This window comes from Hippocampus zosterae, chromosome 12 (assembly GCF_025434085.1).
Source record: "Hippocampus zosterae strain Florida chromosome 12, ASM2543408v3, whole genome shotgun sequence".
NCBI classification, from domain to species: Eukaryota; Metazoa; Chordata; class Actinopteri; order Syngnathiformes; family Syngnathidae; genus Hippocampus; species Hippocampus zosterae.
Window position 1 is genome coordinate 12,470,806 of NC_067462.1, and position 24,251 is coordinate 12,495,056.

The 24,251-nt window shown below is 41.2% G+C and overlaps 3 protein-coding genes across 3 annotated transcripts; 1 reads left to right on the forward strand and 2 right to left on the reverse strand.

Annotated features, from left to right (window-relative positions):
• Positions 1-8,863: 8,863 nt before the first annotated feature.
• gtf2e1 (general transcription factor IIE, polypeptide 1, alpha) lies at positions 8,864-16,068 on the reverse strand. The gene is made up of 6 exons (XM_052082110.1): positions 15,874-16,068; positions 13,979-14,274; positions 12,651-12,808; positions 10,974-11,169; positions 10,625-10,863; positions 8,864-9,789 (listed from the first exon to the last, which is right to left on the reverse strand). The coding sequence occupies exons 2-6, from the start codon at positions 14,266-14,268 to the stop codon at positions 9,332-9,334; spliced, it is 1,341 nt and encodes a 446-aa protein (XP_051938070.1). The 5' UTR covers positions 14,269-14,274; positions 15,874-16,068; the 3' UTR covers positions 8,864-9,331.
• Positions 16,069-16,187: 119 nt separating this feature from the next.
• rabl3 (RAB, member of RAS oncogene family-like 3) lies at positions 16,188-20,925 on the forward strand. Its single transcript, XM_052082209.1, has 8 exons — positions 16,188-16,285; positions 16,664-16,755; positions 16,837-16,966; positions 17,055-17,169; positions 17,264-17,414; positions 17,639-17,710; positions 20,544-20,582; positions 20,710-20,925. Exons 1-8 carry the CDS (start codon positions 16,240-16,242, stop codon positions 20,764-20,766), a joined length of 702 nt encoding a protein of 233 aa, XP_051938169.1. The 5' UTR covers positions 16,188-16,239; the 3' UTR covers positions 20,767-20,925.
• On the reverse strand, positions 20,579-24,210 carry LOC127611552 (mast cell protease 1A-like). Its single transcript, XM_052082162.1, has 5 exons — positions 23,691-24,210; positions 23,434-23,578; positions 23,029-23,167; positions 22,258-22,527; positions 20,579-22,161 (listed from the first exon to the last, which is right to left on the reverse strand). The coding sequence occupies exons 1-5, from the start codon at positions 23,833-23,835 to the stop codon at positions 21,997-21,999; spliced, it is 864 nt and encodes a 287-aa protein (XP_051938122.1). The 5' UTR covers positions 23,836-24,210; the 3' UTR covers positions 20,579-21,996.
• Positions 24,211-24,251: the final 41 nt, after the last annotated feature.

Genomic DNA, 24,251 nt, shown 5'->3' on the forward strand with positions numbered 1-24,251 from the left:
GATTTTTTTATATATATTCTCTACAGTGTGTCAAATGTGAGAAAACATTTATTTTCACTTTGGAGGGACTTTAAGGTAAATGACTACAGACAGTGTCATGGAATTGTCATGAAATATTCATATATGATTAGCAATTCAGATGATTGCTGATGAGTAAGGTAGAACTCGTACGCGCCAAACTATAATCACAAGGGCATATTTTGCGCAATAAAAATTGTTGTCGACAGATGTTTAGGGTGCCTCTTTTCGTATATTTAGATGTCAGAAAACGAGAATGGGTAGATTCTTCTCTTTTGAATGTTTGTCTTTGTTAAAAGCCTCTTCTTGAGTTTGGGAGTGGCTGCATATACTAAATTGGCCCATTAAATTTTTGATGGGGGGCAGGGATGACCTTTGGTTTACATGTGGACCACAAGCTGGGTTTTTTAAATGATTGATATCTTAGCCCGCATGCAGCATTTTCATGCTTTTAGTTTGCAATTTTATCAAGTTGGTTCATACAGTTTTGTAGTCTATGAGCTCAGAAAAATTGCTGCATTTAGGAAGGTATTCAGAAATCATAGGCAAATTCAAACACCAATCATGTACAAGTTCAGTGCGACCACCAATCATTACTGACCAGCAGATGAAAACAAGAGATCTTTCTAATTTGTTCTCTTTCATTCTCATTTGAAAGCCTGGGTGCCTAGATAGACGGTGCTCTTTGAATCAAAACCTAATAGGAAGCAAGAGCTGAATTGTCTTTCATCAAAGCTGACCTCCCTTTAGAGCAAAGGTACAGTACAGAAGTGAGTGCATTTCTCCTAACGAATGCTTAACAGCCAGTAGGACATCTTATGTTGGATTTTCTCAGCCGGGACAGTGCCTTCAATTGCCAAGGCTGCCCTATGTCATCGATTCTGTTCATAACCTTTACGGACAGAATTTCTACACGTAGTCGAGGATGATGTGGTACTGATGGCTTCTTGAAGCCGTGATCCAGAACTCTCAATGGAGCAGTTCGCAGCCAAGTGTGAAAATCAGTACTTCTAAATCTGAGGCCCTGGTGCTCAGTCGGAAAAGGGTGGAGTGCCCTCTCCAGGTCGGGGATGAGGACCTGCCCCTAGTGGAGAAGTTTAAGTATCTCCGTGGCTTGTTCACAAGTGAGGGTTGAATGGAGCGGGAAATCGGCAGAATGCCTCTGTCTCGGTCTGTTGAGGTGAATCTTTCAATTTACCATTCGATCTACACTCCTACTCTCACTTATAAGCATGTGGGTCATGGCCGAAAGAACAAAGATTCCCAATAAAAGCATCTGAAATGGGTTTTCCCCGCAATGTGTCCGGGCTCTCCCTTAGAGATAGGGTGAGAAGCTCGGTCATCCGTGAGGGACTCAGAGTCAAGCTGCACATTGAGAGGAGCCAGATGAGGTGGCTCGGGCACCTGATTAGGATGCCTTCTGGATGCCTCCCCTGGTGAGGTGTTTGTCCCACTGGCAGGAAGCCCCCAGGCCGACCCAGGGCATGCTTGGAGGGACCATGTCTCCCGGCTGGCCTCAAAACGCCTTGGGAACCCTCCAGAAGAATTGGAAAATGTGGCTGGGGGAAAGAAAGTGTGGGCTTCCCTGCTAAAGCTGCTACCTCCGCAACCTGACCCCGGATAAGCGGTAGAAAATGATATGTTACGGTCTGGTATTTATTTCACTTTAGAGAGACTTTAAGTTCCAAAAATCCAATTGTTGTGTGTGTTTGCTTTCAATGTAGTGTTACCGTATTTTCCGCACTAAAGGGCGCACCTAAAAGCCTTCCATTTTCTTAAAAGCTCACAGCGCGCCTTAAAATCCGATGCGCCTTGTGTCTGGTCATTACGGTAATATGTCAACCCCAAAATGGAGAAATGCTTACAACGCAGAGTTCAAATTTAAGGCGATCGGTTTCGTAGTTGAACACGGAAATGGAGCAACGGCAAGAGAGTCCATTGTTAACGAGTCAATGTTGTAACTTGCTGTTGGTTAAGTGAACGGTGTCGCTGCTTTATTAAATAAGATTTACTGACATCTGATTGTCGCTATATAAAACAGGGTGTAGTGTAGTGTTCTGTTGGCATTTCCTTGAGCGTAGCTCCATTTAGTGGCTGCATTGTAGATTGCGTCTTATAACGTGGTGTGTCCAATATATTTAAACAATTACAAAATAGGCCATTCATTGAAGATGCGTGTTATAATCCGGTGCGCCTTTTAGTGTGTAAAATCCAGTATTATTCCACAATTCCTTAAGAACAAGTTTAAAAAGAGGACGACTGCAATTAAAGCTAGCAAAAAAATACGCTGTTCTTCACATAGATGTTACCGTAATTTCACATCGGGAAGTTGCTTGTTTAGCAAAAAAAAAAATGTAGATGTCAAAAGGAAACAACACTTCTTCACTGCTGTAATCATCAGATAATTAGTAAACCACCAACAGCACATAATTTGCACAAAGAACATCATATGGTTGCAGAGCTAAAGGCAACTGCTCCTGTTGCTTTTAGTTTCTCGTCGCACAATGTTTGCAGTGAAGCTCACAGCGCTCAGTGACAACTCACTCTTTCTGAAAAAGTATTCAAACAGCTACAAATCGTATATGATGACAGTATATTCTGGCTCGAATAAAATTATCCATCCATCCGTCCATTTTCTAATCCGCATATCCTCACAAGGGTCACAGACAAACTGGAGCCTATCCCGGCTGTCTTCGGGCAGCAGGTGGGGGACACCCTGAAACGGTTGTCAGCCAATCGCAGTCAAATGAAATTATTAAAATTTAAATACAACTTTGACTTTTCAGGTTGTGGCGGATTCCAATGCCCAAGGTAATCAGCACATTCACGAGACAATGATGCTTGATAAAACATTTCAGTTTTGTTTTGGGCAGAAATCTATTGAAGTTGAAGTATTTGGCGTCATCCATAATGGCCCTTAGGTTCTCATGAATGCGTTGAATATTAGGCTGTCAAGTCAAATGTCTGAGGCCTATTTGTCTCTTGGAACAAGAAAATTGGTTTCTGGGTGTTGAATCACTGGTGAGAGCATATGTGAAAGGCTGACAGTCCCTGTACAAAATGATGACATCGAATAGTTTGGTGAGAATCAAACGGATGGACGAATAATAAAATGACTTTGGCATCTCCAAGTGCTCTATTCACATCCACTTTCGGGAAAGTCGCTTCAGAAAATGAAGTTCCATTTTGATGGTAACAGAATTTTTCTTCCCTTTTAAATATCGAGGTCTTGGAACACATTGCATACTAGTGTGGAGGCCGAACAGTCGTACAATAATCATCTAAACACTGCGGAAGAATGCAAAATTGAAAGAGTTCTTGGTCTTTGACCAACGCCTCTACAAATGATCAGTAATGGCATTTGAATACGCACATTTTGTGTAATGTCGTAAACGAACAGTAGGGATGGACGATATATATATTCCTCAAAATTATGGCCAAAGTTGCTTTCACGATGTGTAATTTTACATTATCATGTATTGAACACTCTATATTGTCCATAGGCGTGAACGTGAATGGTTTGTCTATTTGTGCCTTGCGATGGGCTGGCGATCATTTCATAGTGTACCCCGCCAACTGCCCGAAGACAGCTCGGATAGGCTACTCTCTCAACTGTGGGCCAATACACAAATGAACAGGTTCATTGACTGGCTGCAAATTAAGAGGAAGGGATGAAATCCTCATTCGGTGAATCCGCGTGCGTAGATGGCAGAGAAAGTGATTTCAATCTGCCAATCACCGTGCAGGATTCAGTCAAATGATTCCGTGGCAGCAGCCAAGGGAGTGTCCCGTCACAGCGAGTACCGGTAATTAAATCGCTAGAGCTTCAGTCCGCATCAAGACAAAGTCGTCAAAAATAAGAATGGGCGGGTGGGGATAAATAAATAAAACCTCTAACCTTTAGCTAAATGCAGCTGAGCTCACTGACCAAATGTTTGTATTTGAGGGGTAATAACGTCGTCACTGGGTGGAGTGACGACTGGTATTGATTCATGCTCAACAACCCAGATAATGACTACAAGGAAAGCTTGAGCGGTACAGGATTTTAAGTGAGCAGAGAATGGAAATGAGTGACTCACACATTAATGAATAGTCCCTTTCCCCCCAGGGCCTGAAAGTTTAATTACCGGTATGCCAGGAGACTTTTGCTGGGTGGCATAGAAACAAATGCTGGCATGAGGAGTCGGTGACGTCAACACCCAAACCCGTGGGACTTCTCCCACAGGGCCTGGTGGTGGGTGGAGGAGGTGGTGTGAAGCCAGCATGAAAGCAGAAAATGAAAGGAAATCAACTTCATGATCGAGATACTTATTCATCGCAAATTAGACACGATATGAAAGCTATTAGGTCGTTTCTGCATTTGATGGCCAGGTAGCCGCTTGCAAGACCAGAAAACGATTTGACTTCGTTAACCAAGAGCAATAGGTTGAATTTCTGTTTCGCTTTAAAAAAATAAAATGATGCGATGTGATGTGCAAAACAATTGTAAATAGCACAGCCACTGTAACATTTATTTTGTGAATGCAAACACTTTGTTTTTCTTCTTTCTTCTTTCTACCCACACTCTTGCTGCTTTAGACTGTAAATTTCCCCAGTGTGGGACAAATAAAGGATATCTTATGAGGTGTCCGGTTCTCCTCCTACTTTCTGTCCTATCTATCTATCATGTGTAATTGTCACTGCACACCAAGTGGGATGGCGATTGAAGTGGATCATCTAACACTGTGGTTCTTAAGTTGGTTTCGATCGAACCCTAGGTGGTTCGGTGAATCGGTCTCAGGGGTTCGACAGAGCTTCTGCCATGGAGGTTAAGACACACCCGACTCAACATGTCAATTAGTTATGATACGCTTGGCCATCACTGGCTGGTTCATTATTTTTCAGTTTTTAATAAATGTGTTTTTTGTATGTCTTGAATTTGTAAAAAAATAAAAATAAAAATAAATAATCAGATTTTTACTTTCACTAATGAAGGGTTCGGTGAGTGTGCATATGAATTGGTTGGGCTCGGTACCTCGAACAAGGTTAAAGAACCACTGATCTAATTATATTTGCCGACTCTTCACTGTACACGTTTTTCCAACATTGTTTTTGTTCATTACTTTTCTTCAAGCAATGCATAAATGACTTTGCGACCGACGGACACTCTCCATACTTGGCAATGTTTGGAACCCGGGAAAGGTTTTTGTTCGATTTGATAACAACCCGAACCTGGCAACTCATATTTTGAGTCACAGCGAAAACAGTGAAAACTAGTGGCAGAACCCCACACATGAAGCGACGGTTCAGGCGGTTTCGGCGGTGTTACTTTGTCGTGTGCCGGGCCTAAAGTTTAGATACCATCAAGCTACATTCCAGAGTTTCACGGTCCCCCCCCAAAATTGTCTGTAAAAAGCCATGTCTTGCCAAAACAACTTCCAAAATGTATTCAACAAGTTCCTTTTGTGACATCCGACTAGTGTTATTATCACAGCACGTTTATCAGTTGAAGTAGCGACGTCTGTCAAGGATGCAAGACATGAGGTCGTAAACACACTGTGAGGTATGAACGACATTAGTTGTTCAAAAGCTCAGAAAAATATGAAGAGGGATTTAAAGTTAAGTTCAGAAGACTGAACAACAATTTGGTAGATTGAACAGTCGGACGAATAAAGAGAAGACAGCCTTGGTAAAACACAAGGCTGGACTGGAAACCAACACATCGTCTGAGAGGCCAAAGTGGTCGCTTCTCACCATGAATTTTGAGACGGAAATGACTCGTATACCTAATTAGTCTTAAGTTAAGTTAAGTTAAGTTGAGTTAGAAAACCTTTATTAGTCTGGCTAATGGAGAAATTCTCAATTCACAGCAGCAAAGTTATGAAAGGAAGAAGTAGAACCAAAAAATATAGGAGCTGCTGGAAAGGCAGCCACTCTCGCGGCGCCATTTTGAAGTCAAAATAACAAAAATAACACAACAAACACATAGGACTCAGACAGTCGTGCAACAAAGAACACAATTGAAAGTAACTTCAAAGTTTCCAATATTGACGATGGCTTTCAACTCAACTTAATAGCAGTCACTAAAAATGAATGATTATTTTCTGGTTTGGGGAGCAGTAGAGCTGTCCCTAGCAGCATTCAGACGTTAATCGGCCATGAAAATAGGTGAACACTCTTGACAGTTTCCAAAGGGGATGAGAAATGATCAGAGGTCCGAGAAGGTCAAGTCACTGATCGATAGTTCGCTCAAATCAAGTCTCCAGAGTGAGCGCCGGAGGAACAGCGGTTGCAAAGCCGTCACGTCATTGGAGGTAATTGATAACGGGAATTTTCTTGAAGGGAACACATGCATTTATTGGCAGTATGTATTTCAAATGTTTTAATCGCAGCTTTGTCATTATTCTCCAGCCTTACTGATGAAAGGATGCCCGCTAACACGAATGGATTTAAATTCTCAGCAGACAACTCATCTGTGATCATTTCAAACGGGTGCCAAGCACATTTAGTTGGGAATTCCAATTGTATCAGTGAGTAAGGAGGAGCAAATCATAAATGAATGCTTCAAAATCAGCAATCAGAGTTCATTTATGGCCAAGTGCCTACATCTAATAAGTGGGCATCTGATCTGGAGGAAATAAATAAATGATTTCTCAGGGTGGCATCTAGCCTTAGAGGAAAACCAGTGGTGCGGTGATTAGAGATCCATTTTTTTTCCCACCTCCAAGTATGACAGTAAAATGTGGTTCCGTTTCATTTCACTGCACCTGAATAGTCAAGTCTTGAAGAGTGCGATTGTGTCATGACAGATGACATGGTGACAATAGAAGAGCACCGTGAAAATACACTTCGCAAAGAGGATGATGAACGCAGGTGGATGGACGAAATCATTCGAGAGCTATCAGATTGCTAGGAGGGTCGGGAAAGCAACTAGCAAGCTGCGCGGCAGACAGCTCGATCATCAGGCGCTTCATCGTCAGGCTTTGTTTAGATGAAGAGTGACAGCGACACCCCGATCAATCAATCCTGATGTAATCTTCCCTGGGCAACCGTTTTCAATCCATTCGCTCATACATGGCCACAAAACAAACACCTGCCACCCTTGTCCTCTGCATGTCAGCGTTAATCCATTCTATGATCATTTATAACAAAGATAATGAAGATAAGACCAAAGAAAAATCGAGACCAGAGGAATCCATTATCACCTCATCGCAATATTTCAGGGTTTACACCTGCTTTATGGCTAACATGTTGAATTCCATTCAGCGGCTGTATAAGCCCCAACACATCTTTCTCTACCGTGCGTGCCTCGCCAGATCAATGGCACAGCGTGCGATTAGGTTTTTAATTGCACTGCGCCCGAAGGGTGGGGGTTGTTTTAATGAGGCCGAATCCCGTTTTCTTCCTGACCTTTGAGGCTCTGCCCTACAGGTGTCCATCCTCTGACTTAAAAGAGATATATGGGCGAGTAGGGTTTCCCTTTAGAGGTGCCCGACCTCAGCAAGTCCCTCTGCAGAGCTTGACATTTTAACCTGGAGAAGGCAAAGAAGTGGATCAGTCAATCACCTGGAATGAATCCAACTGAACATTCATTTTAGGTGCCCAAGAAAAAAACTGAAGGGGCAATGTCCCAAGAACAAGCGGGAATTGAAGATGGTTGCAGCAGAGGGCTGAGTGTTCAATCAGCCCACCATGCATGTTTTTGGAATGTGGGAGGAAACCGGAGTACCCGAAGAAAACCAACACAGGCACGGGAAGAACATGCAAATTTCAAACAGGAACGCTGGAGCCAGAATATAACCCCGCACCTTTGCACTGTGAGGCCAACCTACTCACCAGTCGACCACCAGGCCGCCCTACAAATATACAAATGGTTGTTCACCTGATTTGAATGTAAATGAATAGAAAGTCTGCACTTAGGCACATCTTTTTGGTTTCGTTTTAAATCCACTGTGGTTGTGTTCATTGCCAAAAAGATAAGAATTGTGTCAATGTCCCAAATATTCATGGCATGATTGCATGTAATATTGGGTGCACATGCTCAATGCCATTCCAGTGTTTTAACACCATTGTATAACCTCAGGCACCACTCAAAGAAGGCCTACTGTGACTATAATCAGAGGGTGACTTGGACTTGTTTTACATTTTGTTTCATAATAGTGAGGATATTTAAAAAGATCGTAATTTTCCACACTAAAAGGCGCACTGGATTATCAGGCGCACCTTCAATGAATTTTGTCATTTTTTTCATACATTGGGAACACCACATTATAACCCGCAATCTACAATGTATCCACAAGATGGAGCTACGCTCAAGAAAACAAACAGAACGATCAGATGTCAGTAAAACCTATTTACTAAATCAGTGACACAGTTCACTTAACCAACAGCAAGTTATAACATTGAATCGTTAACTGTGAACTCTCTTGTCGCTGCTCTTATTTCCGAGTTCAACTGCATAACCGATCGCTTTAAGTTTGAACTCTGCGTTGTCAGCATGTCTCGAGCAATGAGCCATTTTGGGTTCGAAATATTACCGTAATGAGCATACACAAGGCGGATCGGATTTTAAGGCACACTGTGAGCTTTTAAGAAAATGGAAGGCTTTTAGGTGCGCCTTTTAGTGCAGAAAATACGGTACTTTATATCTTCCACTCATGCAGGCTGTGGCACTGTAGCCTTGCAGTGCCCTCTTCACAGTAACCCTGGTCTATCCTAAAGAAAAGGGCAGCAAGAAGCATGTGTCCCTTATACGCTACTGTTTTAATATAGGGTTTAGCGGACATTTTTTTACATTTTTTTTTTATGCGAGTCCTGTAAAATTCTAAAGAAATATTTCAAAAGAAAAAAAACAGTACAGGTTAGCTGCAAGGGAAAAAAATGTATTTCAGACTGAAATGTCACAACACATTGCTCTTTTTGTTGAGCAATAGCTTGAAGCTTTCAATATGGGTTGCCTCTTCACAGACCCACCAGATAGCATTGATGATAACTGAGACAGATATTTGTCTTAAATTTCTTCTGGGAAAAACAAAAAGACAGCTTTGTTCTCAACAGCTGTTGAAGAAAGACATATTGGCACAAAATGCAGGTAGCTAGCTTGCAAGATGTCGAAAATACTTGGGAATGAACACCTCACACGGAGTGACCTCTGAGGACACACTGGCAAAGCTCGTGTGTCCACTTTGTTCATTGAAAGAACATTGATAGTGAATGGAATAACTTGGGAAGCAGCATCTTGGTAAGTGTGTCAAGGCCCCGACTATAAAGGGGCAGCACGGTGAAGGCAAATGTATTAGAAGAGAAAAAAAAACAAAAGAATAAGTGTAAGAATTCAAAAGTACATGTCTTGGAAGAGTTTCTGCCCCATTTCAATGTAGGCCTCTTTTTCCTGCGCAGACATCTGCTCTACCAGCTCTGGCCTCTGGCTCACCTCTCCATAAGAGAAGGGCCGGCCTCCCACCATCACTGTCGGCTCATCTCCCACCTCCTCAAAGTCATCATCGTCCTCTTCCTCCTCCGCAGCTCGTCGAGGTGCAGCAGCAGCTACGTGAGGGGGAGGAGCAGAGGGCATCTCTTCGTCGGACTCACTGGTGTCGCTCTCCGAGTCGCTGGCATTGGCCGAGGCAGACACCAGCCCCCTGGTGGCGGCGTTTGCTCCGCCTCCACCGGGTCCTGCCACGGCTCGCTTCTCATGGATGAGCAGGGCCCGCATCACCTCCTCGTTTTCGTCGGACTGGCCAGCTCTAGGATGACTTGCTCCATCTTGGATCCCGGTCGCAATGTCTCCCCCTGTGAAATGAAAATAATTTGAAAAATAACTCATGGCTTTTAATTTCTTACGCTAACCTGCAACTAAGATGGAAATTAATAGTTAACGATTGTTCAACCGAAACTTTGAAAGAAACTCATATACATTTCCACAAGCACGGGAATATTAATAAGCAAATCAGAAAATCAACCAACCAAGCGCCTGAATATTTCAAATCAAGCAATTATGGTTCAAAAGAAATCTGGCCAGGCCTGATTGCTACATGCCCTTGGTGGTTGAACAATAGCTAGGATACCTCAGTGAAGGGCACAGACAGAAAGAAATAGCCTGCTTTGACCACACATAAACTGCCATGGCAACCAAAAGAAGAAAATGCGATTTTTAGGCTATTGTGGAAATGTCAGGGCGAATTTGGTTTATTTGACAGTACATTCAATCATGACAGATTTGAAATAGAATAACATATAAAACTGTACTGTGTTAGCAACCAGGCACAACCACAAAGAGTGAAAATGTAGGAGTACATGACACCCTCATGAAAAGGTTTATGACTGTCCATAGATAGCACAAGATGGCACAAAGAACCGGTACTTTTGTATTCTACTGGAATGACCTGTCTAATTGAAGCTCATTTCCTCACTTTAACATTGTTCCCATGCTACCACAAGATGGTGCCAAAACAATACTTTTATATTTGACATGACTTGGTGTAACGACGGACACGGAAAAAATCTGCTAACGTGAATTTATAGATTGAGAGCAAACCGCAAATATGCAGGGAACATTGCACACCAATTACTTGAACCGCCTCAGAATGACAAAAAAATTAAATGACAAACAAGGAAAAACACTTACGATTCTTCAGTATGTCCGTCTCGCTGTAAGCACCTTGCACTGTGCTCTGGGTCAACCAGACGGGTCTGTCCTTCGATGCTGTGCCCTCGCTCGCTTGCTTCTGTGGGTCATCCTGATCCTCCATATTGATGACAACATTTTGGGTGTAAAGGTCAGCGTAGACTGAGCCTTTGTTGGACCAGGCTTCCCGGTGGGGGCCACTTGCAGCGTTTGCAGCAGCCGCCGCATTGCGCTCCCGACTGGAAAATAGATCCGCATTACAGTATTGGCATTCTGCTGCTACGATTAGTGAAGTCAAATTGATGAGCACCGGAGGGTCCTCATCGTGACTGAGGTGGAGGACACTGACCTCTGCTTGAGGGCAGGGATCTCTGTGGGTTCGGGCTCCAGCAGATCATGAGACAAGTTCACATCCTCGGTCTCACGCAGCAGCACATAGATGGGCTCGATCTGTTCATTAAATCGTGCCACCAGTGTCCTAGCATCAGGGCACACGGATTCATCCTCTTCTACCTCTGTCTGACAGAATGTGCAACGGAACGTACCTGTGTGAAAGACAGCCGTGCAGATAAATAGTGATGGTTGACTACAAACAACAAGCCCCTCCACCTCAAGTGGGATCATTTTTTTCACAGGTAACATTCTCTTGTCAAAAGTCATTTGTGATCTCGAGCATCCCATATTTGACTCCTGTACAGTACTGACCGATACTTGCGTAAAGGGAACTACACAATGCAGAAAGGGTTACATTTGATGGCGGGTTACACTCTGTTGCCCTGCTATGAAGCACAGGACAAAACTGCATGGAGCTTAAAAGCACTGTTGTGTGCAAACCATAACGGAAAGGCTTAAAAAACAAAAACCTACCTTCATCATAGCATAATCCAAACACATTTCCAAATGTGTTTCATTTTATACATCTGGACAAATGGCGAGCTGGATGATCAACATGTTTGCAAGACATTTCCGCTTTAAAGACACTGCAGACTGTCCTCCCATTAACCCCAAGGTAAGCCTTGTAGTTTACTCCACTATGCATCTCTTTTCCTCAAGGGAGGGTGCAGTGACGGCTGCACTGTGCGGCTGAGGGGTTTGGGACCTTGTGTACACATCCTCCGCTTCCTGTAATGGGCCATCTGCTTCCCGTGCTGATTTCACTGCCAATAATGGGAACTGTTCCAGCATTAGCACAAGCCCCGTCTCTTTTTTGGGTGTTGTCATTTGTGTAAAACACGCACACAAAATCCATCCCGACCATAACCAATTGCAACTGTTTACATGGTTGCCTTACATGAAAGAACATCTGCCTTTCAGCCAGCAAGAACATCAATGGGAGACAATAAATTCCAAGAAAGAATTCATCTGGATAAGACTCTTGGCTGATTTTCTCATTAACATTCTTTGAAGGTTGTCGCGCTTGACATAAAATAATAAATGCGCCAACAATAAAATGGCTTCAGTATCGACAATATTATCAATTCATTATTGATGTTTGTCACATCACTTTGTAAAATTGATTGAGGTGGATGACGAACTTCCATTCAACGCTCCAGTCGGCCTCTGATTGGTTCTCTTCTCGCTTTGACCCATGCGTTTCATTTTCTGAGTGGTTCTTTTCTCCTAAACGCGTATGATTCCTTGTTCTGAGTGGATTTAATCACTTTGATTATTCATCATTCATTCTAAAATCGTTATCGTATCAATGAATGACTTCTATTCTTGTTTTCATTTCGATTTAGTCTGAAAAAAAATGTGTGACAAAATAAATGACAACAATTTTTCGTCAACGAAATTAACACTGGCGGTAATTATACACGTAAGCAGCCGTGCTTTGCAGTCAGTACTGTCTTAATTCATTCAACACATTTGAATTCTTCCAACAACAAAAATAATTATTCTGTCTGGACCATACTTTCAAAATGTTTTGTGCAAATTAGTTCTGTAGTTTTTGTCAAAGACACTCACGGAAAAAAAAGATGACCAAAAAAAAGTTACCTATTTGAGGGGAGTAACAATAATAGTTTACCTGTCATGGGGTCAAACAGCTGATTGGCTTCTAGATCAGTGAAAGTGGAGAAGCAACAGGGACATCGGAATGAGGCCCGGTTGGTGGAGTCGCGTTCATCCGTCTCTATACGCCGTCTCATGTGATCCAGTTTGTACTTGACCACGTTCACAAGAACCCTGTCATGTCAGATTGGAGATTAAAGTCAATTGTTGTTCTATAATTAAAATAAAGTTAACCAACCACACAAAACATCTCATTGCTGTGCTTGCAAACAAGGGTTTCATTACAACTTGAATATTGGTACAATTTTTTGTACCAATTTTTCACTGATATTCTGCCTATAAACAGACTTTTTCTTTGTGAGCGAAATAATTCTGCAGGGATCAAATCGTTATTTTCCACACTCGACTGACCAGACACTAGAAATGGTGCAGAGCAAGGTTGGGCAACTATAGTACCGGTAAGTCTATAGTTGCCTTTGATTATTTAAAAATAAAAAACCTAAAAATCCTTTTAAAAATGTTTTCCACATTGTTTTCGGAACAAAAAAACAACAACCCCCCCCCCCCGCATCCCCACATAGAAAATCTGCAAATATGCGAATCCATAGGTGCCGAACCCCAAGTGTGCAGGGTCAACTTTGTTTTAAGTTGTCATACCACCAGACGACAGACATGGCTTTGTTGCATCAGGCCAAATATTTTCTTTGCATATTTGGAATGACATACAGGACGTAGTACTTCAAAAATATTAACATCTTGAGTGAGTAGATTTGTTTTTAATGAATACTGCAGATGAGTTGATTTGCTGTTCAGCAGTTTTGTGCCATTTTTGAATGGCAATTTCTATGCATGGAAAAAAACGGCAGGGTGTGGGGGCTCAGAGTATGTGATTATTTTATTGTATACAAAGGGTTTGACCCTTTGCTGTATGATTAGTGTCGTGGATCTTTTTTTACATGCCCTAAGAGCCGCATTATGCATGTGTGTATATACATCGTGTGTGTGTGTGTGTATGTATATATATATATATATATATATATATATATATATATATATATATATATATATATATATATAGGGGGGGGGGGAATATATGTTGTCGTTATTCAAAATGGCTTTTTTATCTTTTTTTTTTTTATAGATCTGCTTCGCAAATGTGAGGTCTTGTGTGGGCCCCTCAGTCACTTGATGAAAAATTGTGTACCCCTCGAGCATTATGTTGGGCATCCCTGGTGAAGATTATTACAGTAGTGCCATGCCTTGAAATATTAATAAATTGTTGTCCTCCTAAATACAGCCAAGGAAAAGAGCCAATAAAGGAAGGCAAGATAAACTGCGAATCACCTGTAATTGATGAAATAGTAGTTGTGTCGAGTTGCCTTGCCATCCGGGGCAGTCTCCACTCTCATTCGACACTTGACGAACTTGTCAGCTTTCAGCGTGTTGAGTACAGAGCGCAGTTGTTTCCGGTCAAACTTGAGCAGCTCCAGCATGTCTTCCTCGCGGACGCATGGGTTGCGAATGAGCACATCCAGGGCCAAGGCATGCTCCACCCCGTAGAAACCCCTCACCACCATCTTGGCGAGACGCTTCAATGCGGCGGGTACCTCGGTCAGGAGTTCTGGTTCTATCATCTTGTACTGTGGGGGAAGGTGGTCCAAATGATTTGTTGCGGAAATTACCTTTCTATTCTTCATTTGATGCCGTAATGCTTTTTTTCTCAAATAAATGTTAGCCTTAGTAATATCTTACAACGTATGCTTATCAGTATATGCATCCTCATTAGAACTAATCACCCAAATCATTTACAATACCCAGACTGTGTTGTCTATTATGAGGAGCCATTATTCTGATAGTAGTAACTTTAACCCTCCTGTTGTCCTCAGGTCAAAATGACCCCTCACTGTGTTAAAAACGCCCCCAAAAAACCCTAAATGATATTTTTTTAACTTTAAATTTTATGACTTTTCCGAGATTGGCCCCAACTGCAGAAAAATTGAAATGTTTTTATTCACATTTCCATGGAAGCTGTACCAAAAAAAGTACAAAGGTGGTCTTCGGGTCAAAATGACCCATGAGGCAAATAGGGTTGAAATCAAGGTCACAAAGTTATTTACACACCATAGAATGTTTCACTGTTTTAGTTGTGTCTCAGATCAATTAGTAGAACACGTGAACAAGACAGTAGCAGACATAAACAAGACAAGATAGGTGGCGTTCTCGAAGATGGCAGAACACTTTTTTGTGGATTTCAAGGGGTTATAAAGGTGCTACAGATGGCAGGACTCCGAATTATTTCTGTGCTGACGCCATGAGTGTGCTTTTTTTTCTGCTGTCCAGCAAGACAACTGAATCAGAAGAGGAAGTGTATCAGAAGAAGATGGGGAGGAATACAACCCAGAGTATGATGAATCATCTTCAGAACAAGAAGAAATCCCTGAAGCTGAAAGAGAGGCTTTCCTTTCAAAAAATGGCAAAATAACATGGTCCTCAGCAGCATATAACCAACAAGGCAGGCATGCAGAACAAAACGTACAGGAGCTCCTGAGAAACCTGATGACCCACCTTCCAAAGCCACTTCCCCAGCGAGGGTAAGAAAGAAGAAATCCCAGTTCTACCCTCAAAAGAAGGACTGTATAACACATACCGTGTGCTATAGGTGAAGAAAATATATCTGCAAAGGCTGTGCACTTGCATACTACGCTACAAATGTGCTAATTAGTTGAATGGGTTATCTTATTTTTCATATTTTTGTCTTGTATTGTCCTAAATAGTTTACTGGAGGAAATAAAAGAAAGAATCTTTCGCCATTGGAATGAATACAAATGCATCCATAACTCATTTTCGCACATTTTTTCCTTTTCTTAAGCTATAGAAATCCAAGTGAAGAGGGAGAAATATATCACACATAATGTGAAGGACAAGTTGTTTCTTCAAGTAATATGACATTTGGTGTTTAAAATTCAATTTAGCTGCTTATTTGGGTGGTTTAAAATGATGGGTCATTTTGACCCGGAGGACACAGGGTGTGTACATGAAATGAGGACAACTGGAGGGTTAAATTAATGCAAGAGTTCGAGTTCTTCTTTCATTTGTTACAAACTATGTACCGGTGCAAATGTATTAGATAAACACACTATTTAGGTAATTTACATTCAGACGATAAGGGAAATTAAACGATGTTAAAATAGCAGCCAAGTGGAAAACATGCTGATAGTTTGCTCATGAGTTCAACTTACGTGCTTCTCCGTTATACGCAGAAGGGACACAATATCCGTCCTCTACCCCCTTTCTCTCTTCAGGGAAAACACATCTTTCGGGAAAAAACACGGGAAACACTAGGTTTTAAATTGATCGACGGGGAAGTTTGCTAGCATGGTTCCTGGCTGAATTTTAGCAGCTACTCCGGAAAGAAAACGCAAAACTGGAGCACGACAATTTTTCGCAAATTTCCACTGGCTGATTGGGGCACGTGTAACCAATAAGAATGTACAATGTTGAGACGATGGTTCGTACATGACCAATAGTATTGAAGTAAATTAAACGAGGGCGGGACTTACGATGTTTTCTTCCGGGACGGCACTGTCTGCTACTCCTGTCACGTCATGGCTTCACTTGACAGAGTAAAGGTGCTAGTTTTAGGCGACTCCGGTAAGTACGTCATGTTTGAATAACATAGTCTTTAAGACAATGTACTTATACATCTTACCATGCCTTTCTTCAAAGTAAACTGTGGAGCGGCAATTTATAAACTTCCATAGCTTTGCATGATGTAGCCTTGTCATACTGGTTTGTTTATATACAAGGCAAGTGAGGCTGGAGGCTTAACGTGTTTAATTCGAACATTCCAAACCTTGGATGCGTATTAGATTTTTGTCCCCCATGTTGTGGTTAACACTATATTTTCTATTAACTTAAATCATGATACAAACTACAACTTGGCTCAATATAAGTGTTGTTAATATTCAAGGTGTTATTACATTCCATTCAAATTCTCAGTGTTTTACTTGCTGCTCTGTCTGTCCATAGGTGTAGGAAAATCCTCCTTAGTACATCTTTTGTGCCAGAATCAGGTTTTAGGAAATCCATCATGGACTGTCGGATGCTCGGTAGATGTACGGGTAAGTGAACATTTAATTATATAACAAATAATGCTGGTAGCTTTTGTAATCGTCCATTGTGCATTGTATATGTTTTTCCAGGTGCAAGACTATAAAGAGGGAACCCCAGAGGAGAAGACGTACTACATTGAACTATGGGATGTTGGGGGCTCTGTCGGCAGTGCCAGCAGTATCAAAAGCACACGAGCTGTGTTTTACAATTCAGTCAACGGTAGAGTTGCGTCCCTCCGACTACAGTATTTGTTGGCCACATAGAGCTTACCTGTCCTTTATTAATTTCATCAATCTTATCTTTTCAGGAATTATTTTGGTGCACGATCTGACAAATAAGAAATCTTCTCAGAATCTCTATCGTTGGTCACTGGAAGCTTTAAACAAGGATTCATCTCCAACTGGGGTCATTGTCTCGAATGGGTATGTTTTTTTTTGTTCAGTATCAACCTTGGGTGATGTATAATTTTAATCGTCTGTGAGTAGAGAGTGATACTGCATTCTCTATTTCTTGCAGTGACTATGACCGTGAGCAGTTTGCAGAGAACCCAGTGCCGTTGCTTCTCATCGGCACTAAGTTCGACCAGATTCCTGAGAATAAGCGTAGTGAAGTTCTCACAAGGACGGCCTTCTTGTCTGAAGACTTCAACGCGGAGGAGATCAATCTCGTATGTCAACCTTCTTTTTTTTCTTTTATTACTAAAACTGTTTTTAGAGCCGCAATAGCTCGCTGCTGAGTTTACATATTGACAACTCAAGAGCTATGGTGACCTCTAGTGGTTTGTGCATGGTAAATGTTCAGAATCCATCGACAGATCCCTTGTGTTCGTAGATCAACCAAATCCACCATCTCAAAGGGTTTGTGTATGAAAAATGTGATTTGTTTCTACAGGACTGCACTAATCTAAGATACTTGGCCGCAGGCACGTCCAATGCAGTGAAGCTTAGCAGATTCTTTGACAAGGTAAAATGGACTGAGACACACACAGCACTTGTTGACGTGGACTAAAACGTATTATTCAATCTTCATCAATTGATCAGCTAAACTAGAACATTGGTCCTAAATATATATATTATATATATATATATATATATATATATATATATATATATATATATATATATATATATATATATATATATATATATATATATATATATTATATTAGAGCTGTCAGTTTAGTGCGTTTTTATTGGCATTCATTTAAATGAATTTTAACGGGATTCAACATTTTCTCGCGAGATTAACGCGGCACACGTCACAAGCGGATGTTACGTTGCTCTATAAATACACCAGAAACAAAACAACAAGCGCGCTGCAGAAGTCCACGCCCATGTCTGTTTTGCCAGCCACGGCAGTGCGAGACACCGAAAACAGATACTAGAGTTTATGAATGGAAAGTTTACATTTAAAAAGTCACCATATTGCTCCACTGACAAGGCCAAAGTTATCTTTTCTTCTCTCTCTCTCTCTCTCTGTATCATACAGGTATACGATGTATGCCACTGACGCGATTGTTACTTGTTTGGAACTATTTTGTGTGGAAGGTTACAGTGTGCTGTGTCCATATAAATGGAGCGGATGGAGCTTCTCTGTGTTCGTCTGACAGTGACAGTGCGCTACAGTGGTAGCAACCGAGCGAAAGTAAAATGTCTCCATTGTTGTCATCGAACCAAGTGTAGTCATTCGAAATGAGGTCTACACAAAACCGTAGAGAGACTTCCGCGCAAGAAGGACCAACACAATCAACATAGCCTGTGTTAGAGGGAGTGAACCCCCCACCCCCTTTCAAAATGGTTTGCTCCTGCAGCACGGGGGGGGGGGGGGGGAAGTGTTGTGCTTGTTTGTACGGCCGGCAGTTTCGAATACAGCGGCACATAATGAACACTGGTGTCCGGTGTCTCGTTATTCTTCAACAAACATACAGAAACAGACTGCTGTGTTGAAACAAACTTGAGAAAAATGAAGTATACAACCATGGTTTAAATCCACTATAGGCTGAGTACTAGTGTACCGTATTTTCACGACTATTCGACGCATCGTACTAATGGCCGCAGTCTCATTAATGCGTGACATTTCTGTATTTTACACATACACAGGACGCATCGTACGAATAGCCGCAGTTTTACAGTGGTAAAACATACGCCAGCTTAAACATACGGCATGCATGCGTGCACTCTAACACGTTAGCTTGAAGCATACGGTAGCATGCCAAGACATACAGATAAGATAAAAACACGTTTTTAAAAAGGCAACGAAAGCAGAACTGAGTTTGGGTGTATTTTATTTAGCCATCGTACAATGTTCTCACGTTTTCGATCAATCATCACCCAGAAATCCATCAAAGTCCTCATCCTCTGTATCAGAAGCAGAGGACTGCACATCTCAGTTGTCATTGAATGCATCACATGCTAGTGTGAGTTGCTACGCATTGCCGAGCGGAAAGGAGTAGCATCAGCAAAGTCAACATTTCTCGCGTGTGAAGCTTTCCCACATTTGAAAGTAAAGAACAGAGCGAAACATGGTGGCAGCGCGTGTGTGTGTAGAAAGAATTGAACAATTGTGCAAGTACCGTAATCCATCAAAAACGCCGCGTTCCCTCTCGTTGTTGCGTATTGTGGCGTAACTCGCCCAGCGCTGCCTCTCACTCTTTGTAAAGTTGTGTTTGCCATCGATCATTGTTCCCATGCTGTTCGCAACTTTACTTTGAACGCCCGGTTGATGCCAATGTCCAGCGGTTGGAGTTCTTTAGTCAAGCCTCCGGGAATAACAGCAAGCTCAGAGTTCATTTGCTTGACTTGATTTTTCACCGCTGCTGTGAGATGGTCACGCATGCCAAAAGCATAACCGGTGGCTTTAAGTTTTAACTGAGCTTCGTAGGCATGTCTCTTTGTCGAATTTATTTTCAGGGGTTCTTAGAAACCAAAACCGGAGTTGTTTTGCAACAATGCACATTGCCACACGCTATACAAGTGTTGGTACTGGCTTGAGGCGTCCACTTACACGCCCACCCTTCACCATTGGCGGACTAGCTTGTCTGTCCTCTCTCTCCCTCTCTCCCTTCTCCATATATGTATATATACACGCCCACCCTTCCCTGATTGACCGACTTCTTTCACAGTCACTTCCGCCTTTTCTCTATATAAACAGCGTGTCAGCTGTCAGTCAGATTTTGGAACTCAGCGCATATAAAGGACGCTCCGCACCATAAGGCGTCCTGTCCATTTTGGAGAAAATTTAAGACTTTTAATGGCGCCTTATAGTCGTGAAAATACGGTACCTTAGATGTGCACTTTGTTATATTGCTCTGTTTTGATTTCATAAAAAAAGCTGTTAAAGCAGCTGTTGTGTGACAAAATATTTTTTCACCGTTATTGATGGACAGTAATATTGTGTGAGAGATTGTGTGAATAACTGCACCAAGTGAAAAATGTTCATGTAAAATTGAAAATCGAAATTGTTATTTCAGTAAATATTTGCATTTGGCACATAGAAAATTGATTCATGATTCCATGTTGACGAGAGCATTAAAATGGGGAAAAAATAGGACAAAAATGTAAAAGGAAATTCAGAAACGATAAAAAATGTGTGAGTAATCATGATTAATTTTTTAGTTCATTTGAGTTAATTATGACAGTTGCATTTTTAATTAGATTAAATATTTTAATCGTTTGACAGCTCTAATATATATATATTATATATATTTTAGTATATTTTAGATGTTTTAATCGCAAATGATGTCAGAAACCCGCTCCATTTAAAACGTGATGACTTTATATGCTGTATTTCCAAACAGGTGATTGAAAAAAGATACTTCACAAGAGATCCAAGTCAGGTGAGTTGTGCCTTTATTTCTGTTTGCTTAAAAAAAGTTGTTCCGCGATTATGCAAATATTGTTCAGCATCGCAAAAATGTCCTTCTCATGTCTTTAAGTATAAATGCATGTTATGTGTCTCTGCAGATGACAGGCTTCACAGACCGAAAGCGCTTCAACTTCAAGAGTTTGCACTATGACTAAATGCGGTGTGCGGTCTGACTTTTACAAATGTGGATTTCCTCCAGACTTGTCTTGCAATTGCCGTCAAATGCATTTTCACTTTTGTTTATTCTTTGTACATTTCTTCATTTACAATGTAACCATTCGTTTTTAATTAAAGTCTTGTGTAAACCAGTCAAACATGCATACTGTCTTGTGATCAATGCTAAAGCTATTGAAAATGTCGTGTTCAATAACCCAAGTCAACCCAGAGACTATTTTTGTTCATAGAATTTAAAAGAAATGTCCTTGAATGGCACATTTAGTTTGATGATTTAAAATCATTTTAAATGTATAATGACAATCCTACAAATAAGCATAGTACAGCCAATTTTTAAATTCAAACATTTTGTCAGGAAATAATTGTTACAGTTGAAGACTATGCTAAACACACTTTCCTCTTCTCAGAATCATTGATTGTAGATAAATCACCCATTTCCAAATTTTGAAAAACTATTAAAATATTCTTACAACAATTGTAGTTCATATTTTGATGGAGACAATCTGAGGATATCCATCCATCCATCATCTGATCCGCTTTATCTTCACAAGGCTCGCGGGGGGTGCTGAAGACTTTCCCAGCTACCTTCGGGCAGTAGTCGGGGGACACCGTGAAACGCTTACCAGCCAATTGCAGGACAAACTGGGACGAACAACCATCCGTACGCACTCACACACCTCAGGACAATTTAGAGTGTTCAATCAGCCTGCCATGCATGTTTTTGGAATGTGGGAGGAAACCAGAGTACCCGGAGAAAACCCACACAGGCACGGGGAGAACAAGTAAACTGCAAACAGGAAGGCCGGAGCCGCAATTGAATCCTGCGCCTCTGCACTTTGAGGCCAACATGCTTACCACTCATTCACCGGGCGGCCCGTGCTTCTGAGAATATTAATTATGGAATGTGCCAGGAAAATGAATATTATAAGGCTTTTAACACTAATGTTTCCCTTGACAAAAGGAAGCTAAAGGAAGAAGAATCGGCAAAGCAGACATCTATATTAGGCCACACAGCTAACAAAGCACACTCAAGTCATGTCCATTTATCTTTATGCAGTATTGAATACAGGTGACGCAGACAATCATAGGAGTTGTGTGCACTCCTTCTGAATGAACAGTACCTGCTCTGCTTCTTTTCTAAGAACTAAGAGCAGTTACGTCCGCATGCAATCTAATCAGCATTGATCAAGTGAACAAATATTGCGGTGGGCTCATGCTGCAACATTCCTCCGCATCACTTTCTTAATCCAGGTGAGAAAGGGGTGGATTTTAGTGAAGACATGCGGATACTTGCGATAACTGCAGTCATCCCGGTAAACAAAGGATGTTATTCCTTGAAGCTCGTCGTTGCAGATTATTGGTCCTCCAGAATCCCCCTTGAAAACGGATTAGAAATATGCTTTGTTGGTGATTAAACAGTATACAGTGGTGCATGAGCCTAGGTTGTAGTTTATAATTGACGTCTGCATTACCCAACAAACCCCTCCTTTCTTTTCAGGCCTGGTGCACATCATGCGATCAGAGTGAAAGTAGTACTGCCAAACATTTTTGCATTCAAAGGGGAATTGTGTCTTCTCGGTGGTCTCCTTCAGTACATCCGAAGTAGTACCCGGCTGTTTTTTTCCACCTACAGTTTGGCCCCAGCCAGCCACAATACATTTTGTATTGGTTTGCAACGTCGTCTTCCCCTTGGGCACTTCAATCAGTTGGACATACTTGTTGAGTTTGGCATTAGGTTGCAACTGAAAAAGGGCAGAGTTGAGAGTATGACAAGTTGTGGGACAAAATCTCAGAATGTTGTCGTCTTCGAGCTGCAGTTTTTAGCTCTTTTAGCCCAGCTTCTTTGCATTTGAATGCTTTAGGCCAGTGGCTGTCCATTTTTTTACACCACCTAAAAAATGCTTTACTCTTATTCATTTTGAGTTTGACACCTTGACCTATAACATGAGTTAAATAAAAATTGTACTTAAATGAGTTTAACAATTGTTGTTAAACTGAAGTTTAGCAATTGTTCAACAAAAGTTTAACAATCTAGCAGCGCCAAAAGATTAAATGCAGCTGTATTGTATTTAAAAATAATGTCACTGTAAATGTAATCGCCAGAATTTGAATATTTGATTCAGTGAATCTTTTCAGTACCACTAGTGAGAGCCCTCACATCACATATTCACATAGTGCATAGCACTGCTTTTGATGCGATTTAAATGATGTTTCACATTTTAACATGACTTGTTTGTTTTTACCTTAAGTAGCATTACGTCGTTGCCGTCGTGTTGAGTGTAATTTGGATGAGGATGGAACTTGTCCACGTCAATCCGTTGCTGGCTTTTCTCACGCTTTCTTATGTTGTGTGCCCCGAGTATGACTGTCATTGACTCATTGCTGACAATCAAAGAAACAAAAAAAAACAAAAAAACATTGAGAATAAACAGGATGAAAGTTGTCGGTTTTCTTTTCATGCTTGCCTTGTTTCAGTATAGTTTCGGAATGCTCTTAGCTTCCTACCACAAACCAAAGTAAAACAAGTGAATGTGTGGAGAAATATCAAAATCAAACCCCATATTTCACTTTATATTTGGATGTGGGAAAACAATGCCTGGCTGAAGACATTCCAGAATAGATGAAGTGGTACCAGTGTACAAACTCACAAGCAGTGGGCCGCAGTCAAAACAAAGTCTTTGCGAATTAGCACTCCGCCACATACGTAGGCTCCGTGGGAATGCAGTGATGCCATGTAGGGTCTGGAATGAGGCAGTGAAACCTCACCGCCCACTATGCTGCTCCCCGTTGCCGCTGATGTGGAAAAAAAAGAGGATGAAACCGATATTTTTTTTCTTCATGTATTTGTACTTCATTAAATTTAACTTCATGACTATGTACATACAGTACGTTAATTTAATCTTACCTGAAAACCAGGAGAACAACCGAAGGACAAATATGATGCAGTAAACATTCATCACGATTGCTGTGCAGGTGGAACACTGACTCATTAAACTCATTTCCAAAGAGAGACCCCCTAAGTCATGAACCCCCCAGCCCCACCCACCCATAAAGCAAAATAACGGGAGGTGCTTACACAGTGTGAGATGATGCCATTTTTTTTCGCTTTCCTGCACAACTAAGATTTAACTCATGTCAATAGTTGCTTAAAATGCATTTTCATTACCTTTCCAAGAAACGATGCATTAAAAACACAGACACCTTGATGCTTCACTTTCAAAAAGCTTGTAAGTTCATGTATTTATTTCATTTTTAAGACTTAAAATGTTTCAGTGTATAATCATATTTTAGTTTATGTGACAAGCTAATTTAAGTCCAGGGTCTAATTTGCAGTTTGCCTTCTTCTCATTTACCTAATAGCCAGTTATGGTCACAAGATTCACTTTGCGAGACATCTCAAAGCTACATTAACATGCATGTCCTGTAAATGGAATTAATTTTTGAATTCATGTTAACATTACAGATT

Coding starts and splice junctions, on each gene's coding strand:
- rabl3 (XM_052082209.1), top strand. CDS start 16,240: ATGGCTTCACTTGACAGAGTAAAGGTGCTAGTTTTAGGCGACTCCG. Junction 16,286..16,663: donor GCTAGTTTTAGGCGACTCCG/GTAAGTACGTCA, acceptor GTCTGTCCATAG/GTGTAGGAAAATCCTCCTTA. Junction 16,967..17,054: donor GTTTTACAATTCAGTCAACG/GTAGAGTTGCGT, acceptor TTATCTTTTCAG/GAATTATTTTGGTGCACGAT.
- LOC127611552 (XM_052082162.1), bottom strand. CDS start 23,835: ATGGGTGGGTGGGGCTGGGGGGTTCATGACTTAGGGGGTCTCTCTTTG. Junction 23,579..23,690: donor GTTGTTCTCCTGGTTTTCAG/GTAAGATTAAAT, acceptor TTTCCACATCAG/CGGCAACGGGGAGCAGCATA. Junction 22,162..22,257: donor AGAAAGGAGGGGTTTGTTGG/GTAATGCAGACG, acceptor TCCGTTTTCAAG/GGGGATTCTGGAGGACCAAT.
- gtf2e1 (XM_052082110.1), bottom strand. CDS start 14,268: ATGATAGAACCAGAACTCCTGACCGAGGTACCCGCCGCATTGAAGCGT. Junction 11,170..12,650: donor GCTGTTTGACCCCATGACAG/GTAAACTATTAT, acceptor TCTTTCACACAG/GTACGTTCCGTTGCACATTC. Junction 10,864..10,973: donor ATCCCTGCCCTCAAGCAGAG/GTCAGTGTCCTC, acceptor TCTATTTTCCAG/TCGGGAGCGCAATGCGGCGG.